Below are 15,481 nucleotides of genomic sequence, written 5' to 3' on the forward strand. Positions count from 1 at the left end.
TTTGCTGGGAAGCCTAACTTTGAGTATATTTGTAGTTTAAAAAATCGTTTTATAATTACAATAGTTGTGAGCTGGTAGATCATGTCCGCTTTCTTCTAGCCCAAATCGTCAATGATCGTGCCTTTAATCTATATTAGATATACATATACATGTGCAAGTTATCTTTGGATGTAGCTCTTCTACCCTAAATATGTGAAAGGGACATGGACTAACATTGACAAATAAATACTAACTGACACTTAATATTTTTCATAAGTAATACAATCACAAAATTTCATGGATGATAATTGTTATTCCTTTGAGAACTACAGAAGAGTTACATAAGTAAAGTTCACAAAACTTTCGAATGTAAAGTGCCTCATGAAGGGAAAGGAATTGAACAGACACAGACTCAAAGAAAAGATGAAAAATGAAAAGATCCTTAGATCAAGAATGAAAATACCCTAAGATCGACAATATAGAATTGTAATACAAATAAAATGATAAACCTCTAACTATATTCAGAGTAAACAATTATTTATTTTTATTTTTTTAGATCAAAGTTATTCTGCTCAATTTTTTTCTTGATTGTCAAGATATAGGTATTGTTTATTTATTCATTTTTCAAAATTAGACCAGAAATCTAATGTCACATCTAAATTGACTAGCGTGGGTATTAGGTTTACCTGACTAATGGGACAGATTCATTTTAATGGCTAATTTAGACTGGTTTATGTTCTATTTGCGTTAAATATAAAATAAGCCTGAATTAAGAACTCATTGATCTAAAATGATTGTTCTAACCCTGATCATTATAAGTTCGACCTAGATGACTCATATACCAATGAGACTCAGATGGGCAAATTCAGATAATAAAACAAAAATTATTATATAACATTATTCGCAAATTTTTTTTGTTGAATGAACGTTATTCGCAACTTGAATACCTTAAAACGATATTCGATCCATTGGACTTTTCCTTTGATAAAAAGAATATGGTTATTTTTTGTTTGTCTTCCTGGCTAGTGACCATTTTCTCGTGAAAATAAAGGTTGGATGGTGTTGGTTCGTGTAGCCGAGACCTATCGAACTGCTAGGTATAATCTCAGACACTTTTATTATGCACTTTATGTATGTAGATGTTGGACTAATTAGTTTAATTGTCCTCGAACACACAATTCGATAATGATTCCGTTCGACAAATTATGTAACAGACTAACAACAATATAAAGTATAATTTTATGATCGAGTCGAGTATTGGATACTCTCTCCTTAAGACGTTATTCGTCCCGCAATGGTGCTAAGCCGGGTTGTATATACGAATCGTCTCCGGGGATAAAACAATCTTACCTTCTTGAAGCGCCACACTTCTTTCTTCAAGAAACATCGAACCAAATAAGTAGAGAACTCTCTTAACTTCTTAGACTTCTAATACAAACTCTTAACTCAGAAAACTAATTGATTTTTCTATATCTAAAATGAAATCTGGATTATGTATATATAGAGATGATTGTGACTATATGGAGAGACATCTATATGGAGAGACATGATCGTAGGGATGTGTCTCTTTTAATTTGAATTCAACCAAGGCAGTGGTTGAACCAAGGCAATGGTTCAAATTGCCAACAATCCCCCACATGAATTAAATTTATTCTATATGAAGACTATGCAAACTGACAATGCATACAGACTAAGAGAGTTCAAATGGAAGTTGTTGCATCAGGTAAGGTGGCTTCTGGCTTTGAACCTTCCTTAGTGTATGACTACCGGACTTACTAATTGATTAGTGAACATGATGTCTTGAACTATTCAATTTTCGCAGTAAGTCGATACAATAGCCAACACACAACTTCTTCCGTACATATTTGATTCTTTGGTTGTGTCCTTTTCGGCACTGGACAGCTCCTGGATTCATGAGTGCTTTAGAGAATTCCGCCTTAAGACATTCTCATAGAACCGGCATCAGTTCTACACTCACATAGGTGATGTCCTATGAAGAGTACCCTGACGTACCCCACTTGTTTACACTAGAATATAGGCATCATTAAAAGCATCGCTTATCCTATCACCTGACAGGCAACACTGATACTTAGGAATGGGTAAGAGAATGACTCTTTCAGTGTTACTAGCGAGTATTTTACATTTATGTTGTCCCTTTTGAACCTAGATCTTGGGATCTCCAGTCAACTAGGTTGGGTTTCTATTGTGATATACTCATTTACTTTAGGCTTTAAGCCCATTCCCCTTGATAACTTGTACATTTGCTTTTTCGATAACCCCTTTGTAAACGGATCCGCTAGGTTATCCTTTGATTTTATATAATCAATTGTTATAATTCCACTTAGGAGCAAATGTTTAACGGTATTATGTCTTCGACGTATGTGTCGAGATTTTCCGTTATACATTTTATTATGTGCCTTGCCAATTGCCGATTTACTATCGCAATGTATTTTAATAGCAGACACCGGTTTTGGCCAAATTGGAATATCCTCTAGAAAATTACGAAGTCATTCAGCTTCTTCTCCACCTTTGTCTAAAGCAATAAACTCTGACTCCATGGTTGATCTTGCTATGCAAGTTTGTTTTGAGGACTTCCATGAAACTGATGCACCACCTATAGTAAAAACATAACCGCTTGTGGATTTAGAATCGTTTGTATCTGAAATCCAATTTGCATCAGTCTACCCTTCAAGAACTGCAGGGTATTTGGTAAAATGTAACCCATACTCCTTAGTATATCTTAAATATCTAAGAACTCTTATCAGAGCACTCCAATGAGTTGTATTTGGATTGCTCGCAAACCTACTCAATTTACTTACTGAGTATGCAATATCAGGTCGTGTACAATTCATTAGATACATCAAACTACCAATTATCCGAGAATATTCTAATTGGTTAGTACTATGACCCGTATTCTTAGTTAGATGTAGACTAAGGTCTACTGGAGTTTTTACAACTTGATTATCATTTTTGTTGAATTTCTCTAAAATTTTCTCAATATAATGTGATTGAGATAAAACTATTCCATTAGAAGTTCGACATATCTTGATTCCAAGAATTAAGTCTGCTTGACCTAAGTCTTTCATATCAAATACTTTTGATAGCATTTTCTTCGTAGATTTGATCATATCTAAATTGCTACCCATTATTAACATGTCGTCTACATACAAACATAGAATTATAACTCCGTTGGTAGTAGATTTAGTGTAGACACATTTATCACACTCGTTAATGCTAAAACCATTTGACAGCATGGCTTTGTCGAATTTTTCGTGCCACTGTTTTGCTGCTTGTGTTTAGCCCATACAATGACCTTACTAATTTACAAACTTTCTTTTCTTGACCAGTAACTATAAACCCTTCTGGTTGTTCCATATAAATTTCTTCTTCTAATTCGTCATTCAAGAAAGCTGTTTTAACATCCATTTGATGTATCTCTAAATTATATAGGGCTGCTATAGCAATTAGCACCCAAATTGATGTTATTCTCGTAACAGGAGAATATGTATCAAAATAGTGTAATCCTTCTTTTTGTTTAAATCCTTTTGCGACAAGTCTTGCTTTGTACTTGTCTATAGAACCATCCGTTTTTTATTTTCTCTTGAAAATCCATTTATAACCCAATGGTCTACACCCCGGTGGAAGATCTACTAACTCCCATGTATGGTTCTGAAGGATAGACTCAATTTCGTTATTTACGGCCTCTTTTCAAAATTGAGATTCAGGAGAAGACATTGCTTCTTTGTATGTTTGCGGTTCTTGTTCTAACAAATATGTGAGGAAATTCGGACCGTATGTTTTGGCAATTTTTTGTCTCTTGCCTCTTCGGAGTTCCTCTTTATTTTCTCCTGCTTGTGGTCCTTGAACAACATTCTCTTTATCATTTTGGTTTGTATTTTCATTGTTACTAATATTCTCAAATTTCCTCTTTTGAGAACTTTTCTCATCGTCTAATTTACATGGAAATATGTCCTCAAAAAATGTAGCATTTCTTGATTCGATTACCGTATTAACATGTAAGTCTTGAATTTCAGATTTATGTATGAGAAATCTGTATGCACTACTATTATGTGCATATCCTATGAAAATACAATCGATATTTTTTTGTCCAATTTTGACCTTCTTTGGTGTAGGAATCGCCACTTTTGCTAAACACCCCCACACTTTGAGGTATTTATAAGAGGGCTTTTTTCCTTTCCATAACTCATAAGGAGTTTTATCTTTTTTCTTATGAGGCAATTTGTTCAAAATATAGTTTGCTGAAAGCAAAGCTTCCCCCCACAAATTTTGGGGTAATCCTGAACTTATAAGTAATGCGTTCATCATTTCTTTTAAAGTTCGATTTTTTCTTTCAGCGACTCCATTTTGCTGAGGCGAATAAGGAGCCGTTGTTTGATGGATAATACCACTTTCAGCACAAATATCAGCAAATGGTGATTCATATTCACCACCTCTATCACTTCGTAAAATTTTGATCTTTTTATCGAGTTGATTCTCAACTTCACTCTTATATATTTTAAATTTTTCTACGGCTTCATCTTTACTTCTTAATAAGTAAACATGACAATATCTGGTACTATCATCTATAAACATGATGAAGTATTTTTTCCCACCTCTTGTCTGAACCGTTTTTAAGTCACATATATCACTATGTATTAGTTCTAACGGTTTTGTGTCTCTTTCAACTGAATGGAAAGACGACTTATTCATTTTTGATTCGACACAAACTTCACATTTATGATTGGGCTTTGAATCAAATTTAGGTATAAGGTCCATGTTAATTAATCTTCTTAAAGAATCATTATTAACATGTCCTAACCTCTCATGCCACTTAATACATGAATCAACAATATAAGCAGAATCATTAATTTTATTAATCTTAGGAATAATAGTCATAACATTCATCTTGAACAGACCTTCACTTAAATACCCATTTCCCACGTACATCCCATTCTTAGTAAGAATAAAATTATCAGATTCAAATACAAGTTTAAAACCATTCTTACTTAATAAAGAACCAGAAACTAAATTCTTTCTGATGTCGGGTACATGAAGCACATTTTTCAGAGTTACTTCCTTTCCAGATGTGAATTTAAGTATGACTGCCCCGGTGCCTTCAACTTTGGATGTTGCCGAATTTCCCATAAATAAAGGTTCAGCGTTTTCTACCTTTTTATAAGATGAGAATACTCCTTTATCTGAACAAATATGACGAGTAGCACCAGTGTCTACCCACCATTCTCTTGGATTATTTACCAAGTTGACTTCAAAAATAACGGCACATAAATTAATCTCTTTGACACCATCAGACAAGTTATCTATCACTTTTTCTTCCATCTTTCTTTTCTTGAAATTTTTCTTCCAAGTTTTGGAGCGACAATCTTTGGCAAGATGTCATTTCTTGTTGCAATTGTAACAAGTACCTTTGAACTTCTTAGAGTTCCCATGATATTTTTCTTTACCGGAAAATTTCCTTTTCTTTTTCAGCCCCCCTTCAACCACATTCACTTTTGGGATTTCAGAAGGCTTCTCATTCTTTTTCTCGGTAAGACGACTATCTTCTTCAACTCTCAATTTTAAAATCAAGTCCTCCAAGTCCATTTCCTTGCGTTTATGCTTAAGGTAATTTTTAAAATCTTTCCAAGATGGTGGCAATTTTTCAATGATTGCTCCCACTTGAAATGATTCACTAATCACCAATTTTTCTGCCTTTAATTCTTGTAAAATTAATTGGAATTCTTGAACTTGGCTAATGACAGTTTTAAGGTCTGTCATCTTGAAATCCAAGAACCTTCCTATGATGAATTTTTTCACTCCGGCAGTTTCAGACTTATACTTATTCTCTAATGATTCCCATAATTCTTTTACCGTTTTAATCAGACTATAAACGTTGTATAAGGAATTATCGAGACCATTGAGAATGTAATTTTTGCAAAGGAAATCAGAATGTTTCCAAGCGTCTACTGCAGCCACATTCTCAAAATCCGACCCATCTTCTTTGAGAGTGGGTGCTTCTTCGTATAACAACCTAGCAAGGTTAAGAGTGGTCAAATAGAACAACATCTTTTGTTGCCATCTCTTAAAATCGGCGCCAGTAAACTTCTCAGGTTTTTCTCCGTGAGCAACATGAGATGGAGGGACAAGAACATTTTTTCCGGTATTACTTGCCATTGTCTGTTGAATACACAATTCACAGACTAATAAGATTATGGTAGTAAATTGTATACTTTTCTTGATTGTATACCGTCTTGACAATAAACAATAAGTAACCGATTTAAATTTAAAATTATAGAGTGAATAAAGCACTTACAAACATAAACCGAAACTGAGATGTGATAAGAATACCAAAGTCAATATTTAGATGATTACAAAATCACCAAGGTATGCTATTTCGACAGATTATCACTTAATTAAATAGAACAGGGATCCACAATATTTTTTGCCAAAGAATCAAAGAAGACAGACAGAGAGTGTATAGGTTTAATTCTCATGCAAATATTTAAAGAGAAAGAGTCAAATAGACTTGCTCTGTTTTTAACAGAGACACACACCGAGGGTTTTATTTGGTTTTTGTAGTATTATATTATTTGAATTTAATACTAACTAAGAAAGAGAGTCTATGAAACAATTAAAACTAGATGAGTTGGTACAGGCAACCAAAAGGAAGATTAAACTTACTAAGTTTTAACAGTGCCTATCCCCTGCAACATGCAGCGATACAAATTGTCTAATAGCAACTAGGGGTTGAGGACAGTAACTAATAAATTATATGTAAACTTTAATTTAGAAATAACAACACATAGATAAATGCCAGTATCTAACTTTCTTTTATGCCTTAGATTACTTTGTCAATATAACAGTAACACTAAATTATCTCGTCCACCATTATAGTATTATAGAATTAACTTGTCCAATTTGTCAAATGGTATTTCCATTAAGGAATAACGTCTTAAGATTGTTGGACTAATTAGTTTAATTGTCCTTCTCGAACACACAATTCGATAATGATTCCGTTCGACAAATTATGTAACAGACTAACAACAATATCAAGTATAATTTTATGACCGAGTCGAGTATTGGATACTCTCTCCTTAAGACGTTATTCGTCCCGCAATGGTGCTAAGCCAGGTTGTATATACGAATCGTCTCCCAGGATAAAACAATCTTACCTTCTTGAAGCGCAACACTTCTTTCTTCAAGAAACATCGAACCAAATAAGTAAAGTAGAAACTAATAAGTAGAAACTAATACAAATTAATAATAGATTGAGATAAACTCTTTTCTTTTAATTAATTCTTGTGTATACAATAGGAGATGTTCTTCCCCTTATATAATTACAAAAGTTACATATATAGAATATATTATATAACGTATTTAGTATATCCCATATATCCCATATATCATATATATCATATATTCAATATATATCCCATATTAAGAGAATATATTCTATATTATGTATATATGCTATATTGAGAGAATATATCCTATATTCAACAATATCTCATATATCATATATATCAATATATTCAATATATATCCCATATTGAGAGAATATATTCTATATTATGTATATATGATATATTGAGAGAATATATCCTATATTCAACACTCCCCCTCAAGATGGAGCATAGATGTCAATCATGCCCAACTTGTCAATCGCTTTGTTAAATATTCGTCCGCAAACTCCTTTTGTAAGAATATCTGCAAGTTGATCTTCTGATTTTACGAATGGAAGACATATGAACCCTTTGTCAATATTTTCTCTGATAAAGAACCGATCCACTTCAACATGTTTCATACGGTCATGTTGAATTGGATTATGTGCAATCATAATTGCCGCTTTATTGTCACAGTGCAGATCCATTGCTTTCACAAGCTTAAATCCAAGATCCTTCAATATATTTCGTATCCATAGTAATTCACACACCCCTTGAGCCACACCCCGTAACTCAGATTCTGCACTTGATTTAGCAACAACTTTTTGCTTCTTAGCTCTAAATGTTACCATATTCCCACATACAAACGTAAAATATCCAGAGGTTGACCTCCTGTCTGTTATATCTCCTGCCCAATCTGCATCGGTGTATCCCATTACTTCCATATCACCACCTTTCCGGAATAAGAGACCTTTTCCCGGAGATTTCTTCAAGTACCTTAGTATTCGAAAGACTGCCTTCATATGTTCTTCACTTGGATTATGCATGAATTGACTCACGACGCTAATGGAATATGCAATATCCGGTCTAGTATGAGAAAGGTAAATTAGTCTCCCCACTAAGCGTTGGTACCTTCCTTTGTCACATGGAACTTGATCTGAAAATATTCCCAAGTGATGATTTGCTTCAATCGGTGTATCTACCGGTTTGCAATCAAGCATCCCAGTTTCAACAAGAAGATCTAATATATACTTTCGTTGGGACATGAAAATACCTTGACTTGATCTTGCAACTTCAATGCTTAAGAAGTATTTTAACTGCCCCAAATCCTTCATCTCAAATTCCTGCGACAAATAGTTTTGCAGAGCCTCCATTTCCACTGAGTCATTTCCAGTAACAACCATATCATCAACATAAACAATAAGAGCAGTAAGTTTGCCTAACTTTTGTTTTATAAACAAAGTATGATCAGAATTACTTTGTTTATATCCAAATGCCTTCATGCTCTTTGTAAATCGTCCAAACCAAGCTCGTGGTGACTGTTTTAACCCGTACAATGCCTTCTTTAATTTGCATACTTTTCCTACTTCAGAATTCGTGACTCCAGGTGGTAACTCCATGTATACTTCTTCTTCTAAGTCTCCATTGAGAAATGCATTCTTCACGTCAAACTGTTGTAATGGCCAACCTTGATTGGCTGCAAGAGAAATGAGTACACGAATAGTGTTTATCTTTGCCACCGGGGCGAAGGTCTCCTCATAATCCACACCATACGTCTGGGTATACCCTTTGGCAACAAGTCTGGCTTTGTACCTGTCAACACTTCCATCTGGATTCGTCTTTACTGTAAAGATCCAACGACACCCAACAATACGATATCCGTGGGGTTTATCAACAAGTTCCCAAGTGGAATTCTTCTGTAATGCATTCATCTCTTCATTCATAGCTTTCTTCCATCGTGGATCTGATAATGCTTCCTGCAAATTACTAGGAATAGATACAGAGGATAATTGATTCATGGTGCATGTAAATGACTTAGACAACCTATTGGTGGACACATAATCAGAAATTGGGTATTTGGCTTTAGAATTAATATCTGGTTCATAAGTAAATTTTGGAATACCTTTAGTAGATCTTTCTGAACGTCTAGGTTGAACATCATTAACAGTGATAGGATCAAGTAATACCTGAGGTTCGACATTCGGAGGCATGTCTTCGGTAGATGGTGTTAGAAAGTTGGAGTCACAGGCAACTTCTACTATTTCAGCTTGATCTCCCCCTGTTGTCTGATCCTCTCCATTTTCATTAAATTCATCTTCACTACCCTGATCCCCCCCTGTAATCTGATCTGGTTCACTCCCCTTTCCATCATCACCTAGATTACTAGGCCTATTGAAATTACTTGTCAAATCCTCTAGTTCCTGAAATATATCCCCAATAATGGGGAACTTTCCTTCACTATCATTTTGTTTCTCCCCCTGAAGGGAAGATCCCATAAAATATGCATCTAATTCTCGAAACGAAACATCTAATGAGATATATACTTTCCCCTCCTCAGGGTCATAACAACGATAACCCTTTTGAAAATCAGCATATCCAAGAAACACACACTTTCGAGCACAATGATCTAATTTTCCTCGTTGATGTTTAGGTATATGAACAAAGACAACACACCCAAAAACACGTGGTTCTAGGTTTGGCATTGCAGGGATGGTGATAAGGTCATGGAGTTTTTTGAAAGGGGTCTGAAATTCAATGACCCTAGATGGTGTGCGGTTTATCACATAGGCAGCAGATTTTAACGCCTCTCCCCAATAATTTAATGGCATATTCATTCCGAAAAGAGACGCACGAACAACTTCTAACAGTTGTCTATTCATTCGTTCAGCTAACCCATTTTGTTGTGGGGTATAAGCGTTAGAAGTTTGATGTCGAATGCCATTATTTATCAGGAACTTCGCCATGTCATTACTAGTAAATTCTCCTCCGTTATCAGATTGATACACTTGTATCCTCCTTTGGAATTGGGTCAAAACCATCTGAAAAAATACTTTAAATACTTCAAAGACTTCACTTTTATGAGTGAGTAGCGATACCCACGTCATACGAGTACACTCATCGATAAAAGTCACAAAGTAACGAGCTCCAGACAAAGAAGGAATACGTGCAGGACCCCATACATCAGAGTGAATAATACTAAAAGGTTCTGAACTTTTATTGAAACTTGGAGAATATGTAATACGGTGACTTTTAGCAAGTTCACAAATATCACACTTAAATTCTGAAACACTACACTTCGAAAATAACGATGAATTTAATTTCTGAAGATATCCGAAGGAAGATGACCCAATCGCCGATGCCATAACCAAACATTAGCTTTTGCTTCTTCAATTCCTCCAACTTTATTCACCTGATGAATCCTCTGCTCTCCACTACTAGACAGGTCCAAATAGTAGAGATTGCCCTTTCTAACACCACAACCAAGAACCTGCCGCGTCACTATGTCCTGAAAAATACAGAATTGAGGCCAAAACGTCACAGTACATGCAAGTGCAGCAGTGATCCTACTGACTGATAGGATATTATACTCTAGCGCGGGAACAATGAGGACAGAGTTTAATGTCAGATTTTCAGATATGTCAGTGGAACCTTCCCCAATTACAGGAGAGGAACCACCATTAGCTGTGTATATAGAGGTTTGGGTTGAAGGTATAATGGATGATAATATGCTAGTGTCATTTACCATGTGATCTGATGCACCAGTATCAATTAACCAAGTATTATTCAAAGAATTTACATATAAAACACTACCTTTAATTTTCATACCTGACTGGGCAACATTCACTGATGGAGGAATTATAGCAGAATCCTTCTTCGCAGATATGTTTTTCCTAGGTCGCTTTGTAAAATCCCACCATTCCGGATACCCAATGACTTCATAACACTTCTGTTTTGTGTGTCCCTTCTCTCCACAGTGGGTACACTCAAGATCAAGGCGTAAGGGTCTAGCCTCTTTGTGAGAATTCCAGGAACCTTGAGGTTGTCCCTTTTTATAGTTGACTGCCATAACTGAAGACTCAGTTACAAGTGTTTGGGTTCCCATCACCTGTTTGTGAACTGACACCCTTCGTACTGTCTGATAAGACTGTTCCAAAGTAAGTGGAGGGAAGAATCTCACCACGCACCTGATCATACATACTATCTAATCCAGAAAGGAACATGTGAACTCTAAGACGTCCTACATATTGTTGTAAGATGGCGATAGACTCAGCACTTTTTCCTTTCACATTGTTGCATTGGTCAATTTCTTGAAAAATTGCTGCTAATTCATCATAATAGGTCGCAATAGATCGACCAGCTTGTTTTGTTGAGAAACACTTCCTATGTAACTCAAAGATTTGAGTTTCATCAGATGTGTCTGTATACATAGCTTCAAGAGAGTCCCAAACTTCTTTCGCAGTTTCCAAACAAACATACCTGTTCATTAGTGTTGTGGACATTGAGTCACACAACCATCCCTTCACCTTATCATTCTCCGAGTACCAATTTTCATATTCTTCACTTCCTTCTGCAGGTTTCGCTTTAGTGCCACTAATATACCCCCACATCTTCCGACCATTAATACGCATCTTCATGACCTTTGACCAAAGGGTGTAATTATTCTCATTCAGGGTATTACCTAATGGAAAGGGTGCATCGATGTGGTTATGAACAACGTGAGGGTTTGATAGTACCATTGTTGCATCATCATTGGAACCCATTGAGCTTTCAATTTCAAGATTCGCAGCGGAATTCAATTCAATTCAATTCGAAATAACCAGGTTCAATTACCGAACCTGCTCTCGATACCAAGTAGAAACTAATAAGTAGAAACTAATACAAATTAATAATAGATTGAGATAAACTCTTTGCTTTTAATTAATTCTTGTGTATACAATAGGAGATGTTCTTCCCCTTATATAATTACAAAAGTTACATATATAGAATATATTATATAACGTATTTAGTATATCCCATATATCCCATATATCATATATATCATATATTCAATATATATCCCATATTAAGAGAATATATTCTATATTATGTATATATGCTATATTGAGAGAATATATCCTATATTCAACAATATCTCATATATCATATATATCAATATATTCAATATATATCCCATATTGAGAGAATATATTCTATATTATGTATATATGATATATTGAGAGAATATATCCTATATTCAACAGAGAACTCTCTTAACTTCTTAGACTTCTAATACAAACTCTTAACTCAGAAAACTAATTGATTTTTCAATATCTAAAATGAAATCTGGATTATGTATATATAGAGATGATTGTGACTATATGGAGAGACATCTATATGGAGAGACATGATCGTAGGGATGTGTCTCTTTTAATTTTAATTCAACCAAGGCAATGGTTCAAATTGCCAACAGTAGATTATGTGTAAGTAGATGTTAACAGAAACAAGACTGCCTACGTATCACATAATATGAAATCAGTCTTAATAAAATAGATATATTATCATTTTTCACCTAAATGGTTCCTAATTACTAAGTTTTGCAACATGTATATAGGTAAAGAGGATCTAGTGTCTGATGTCCACATGGGAGAATGAAAAAAAATAACTGTAATAAAAGTTAAAGGATAAACCCATACTTATTTTTGGGATTTAGCAGGCCTCCTATGATAAAATACACGGTCAAAAGGAACCAAATCTCTTTGTGTTTCAATATCAACTATAATATAATGGGAAGTGTGACGAAGGAGCATCACTCTTGCACCAAAAGTTAAAAATCAAAAACACGCATTGGAGGTTTTAAAATATTTAATATTGAAGTTCAATTTTTTTCTCCTAGAACATAGGATATATCTAAGTGAAATTTAAATATAAGAAGCTGACCACAAAATTTAGAGTTGAATTTAACATATGGATTGATTATTGGTGCAACCCCATCCTTTTGCAAAAATCGTATTTAATGGATGAAGAAATGACTAATGTCTAAATACAGAAAGACAACGAATGAAAAATATCGTAGATATATAAACTTAAACATCGATATTAGATTGTCCCCAAAATACTTTAAAATGAAAGGAAGAGGTAAACGAAACTGCCCGAACAAGAAGAATAGTGTGCCTTAATACAAATGCTTCGAGGTCCAGATAATAAAGATTGACGAAATCCCTATTCTGGATGTTGTTGGAAGGTCAAAATAGTGATTTGAATTAAAGGACTAATGAGAAGATTATTAACTGAAATATTTATTTAACAAAATTAAAGATAAAAATGGAGAGATATGTTGGGTTATGGTGAAGGAGATGCCCTTCAATCAAAGATGCAATGCAAGAAATTATCGGATGGGAGAATTGATGAAGAAGATCATCAAGTCCGGATGATTTAGCAATCATAATGTTTAGCTATGAATCAACTACGATCGTCGAATCACGAAGCGATTCGCGGCTAACTTTGTCCAGATCCTATATCGGGTTACACCAAAGAGTGTCTGATTGATCGGAAGATATGACTAGAGGGATGAGACATATATACATGGATTAGATCCGGAAATATGTCCAAAGGGCCTAAAGAAAGACAAGGCAAAGATAGTACGAAGACCGGAATAAAAGGGTTTAGGGTCGTGGCAATTAAGGCCCATTAATGGGCTGGCTAAGGCATGGTCGGCCATGCCTAATAGGGCTGGCCAGATCTGCCCATTACGATTTAGTCTGGCCAGCTATAAAGTTGCGTAAGGGAAAAAATAGAAACTAGTTTCTATTTTTGACTAAATCCCTAAACCTCCTCTTTTGGTCATTTAGGAAACCTAATTATGGTTGGACTCTAACTTTGGGATTCTACATATGGACCTCATTAGGAGAGACTTAGGTGTGGATTTTGTTAAGAAACTTTCTAGCTCTACAATATCAAGTAGAGAAAGAAATAGAGAAAAATTCCCTACTACCTATCTAGTCTAAAGAAGAAGGTGTTCTTCGTCTAACCACCTTTAAAGGTCTAGCTAACTAAGAGGTGGGAGATCAAGTTTATTACTCGGTGTCTCAAGTAGAGATCTACAATTGGATCCCTTGGTCTTCTTATTCGATTGAAAAAGTTTGAGGGAGATTTAGCGATCAAGGTAATCTCTAAACTAACTTAGTTCATTATTTGCTTATGCATGAAAACTTGGGGATACTAGTGTTAGACATTAGATGTCTGAGATTCCGCTAACAACACTAGGTGACACCAAAACCCAACATTGCTATCAGAGCCTCTTGCTCGTAGCTAATTTTGGCTAAGTTTCGGACTAATCTATGCTTGTTTAGATAGATAAGTCTAAAAGTAGTTTTAGACATCAATTTGTTTAGTTTTGAATGTGATTTAAAAGTTGTTCAAGTTGATTTCAAAATTGATGATTGAAAAGTCTTTCAAAAGAGTTGATTTTCATTGATTTTAGAAGTTGTTTGAAAATCAAATTTGAGTTTTTAGAAGTATTCTAAAAGGTTGGAACAATAACTTGAGAAGCAAAGAAAAAAATTAGAAGTTGCAACTTTTAGAAGTTGCAACTTTTAGAAGTTGCTAAAAGGCTAAAAGTGGCCAGGACGCGTCCCGGCCTGTCGCGTGCACGTCTCGGCCGAGACCGTTCTTAAGTCCGGAACGCACAAAACTAAATTTCCCGGTCGCGACCAAGTGTGACCAAGTCCGTCTCAGACTTGTCCGTGACGGTTGTGCACACCGACTTCTCCAGACGCGTCTGGGTCGTCCTAGGACGTCTCGGTCTTGGCCCGAGACGTCCTGGTAGGCCCGGCCAAAGGCCAGGATGCGTCCTAATTTCAGACTAAGACTAAGACGCGTCTGGCCTATGCCTAGACGTGCCCGGTCTTGGCCGAACCGTGTTTAGCACTACCTAAGTTGTTGCCTTGGGTCGTACCAAAGCACAACTTAGGCCTTTGGCCTGGACAAGCCGTTGGGCCTTGACCTTAGGGTCTTGGGCCTTGACCAAGACTTGTCCGGGGCCATTCTGAATCAGCCTAGGAACTGCGGGCTGAGATTTTTTTCGAGCCTTGACCTGAGTCGAAGTTTGTCCGTCGAAAGTCTGATTTTTCTCCCGATCCCACCCAAATCTTATCGAAATTGTTCCGGCCGCCCGAAGGTCCAAAACGGGGTTATCTTAAATTGATTTTGGAAATCATTAAAAGTCAAACCCAATTTTTCTGAAATTGACTCGGACCCTCCGAAGGCCCAAACGGAGTTTTTCTTAAAATTGATTTTGGAAATTATTAAAGATAAAACCGAAACTCACCATTAGTCATATTCTTCGAATGTAGACTTAAGGTTTG

At 35.5% G+C, this 15,481-nt stretch overlaps 1 protein-coding gene across 1 annotated transcript; it reads right to left on the bottom strand.

The window, feature by feature from the left end:
- Positions 1 to 5,373: 5,373 nt before the first annotated feature.
- LOC147549209 (uncharacterized) lies at positions 5,374 to 6,150 on the bottom strand. The gene has a single exon (XM_086665297.1). It carries the CDS (start codon positions 6,148 to 6,150, stop codon positions 5,374 to 5,376), a length of 777 nt encoding a protein of 258 aa, XP_086521423.1.
- Positions 6,151 to 15,481: the final 9,331 nt, after the last annotated feature.

Source organism: Eschscholzia californica, unplaced genomic scaffold (assembly GCF_041429995.1).
Source record: "Eschscholzia californica isolate CP2 unplaced genomic scaffold, dmEscCali1.0.p SCAF_3, whole genome shotgun sequence".
Lineage (NCBI taxonomy): Eukaryota > Viridiplantae > Streptophyta > Magnoliopsida > Ranunculales > Papaveraceae > Eschscholzia > Eschscholzia californica.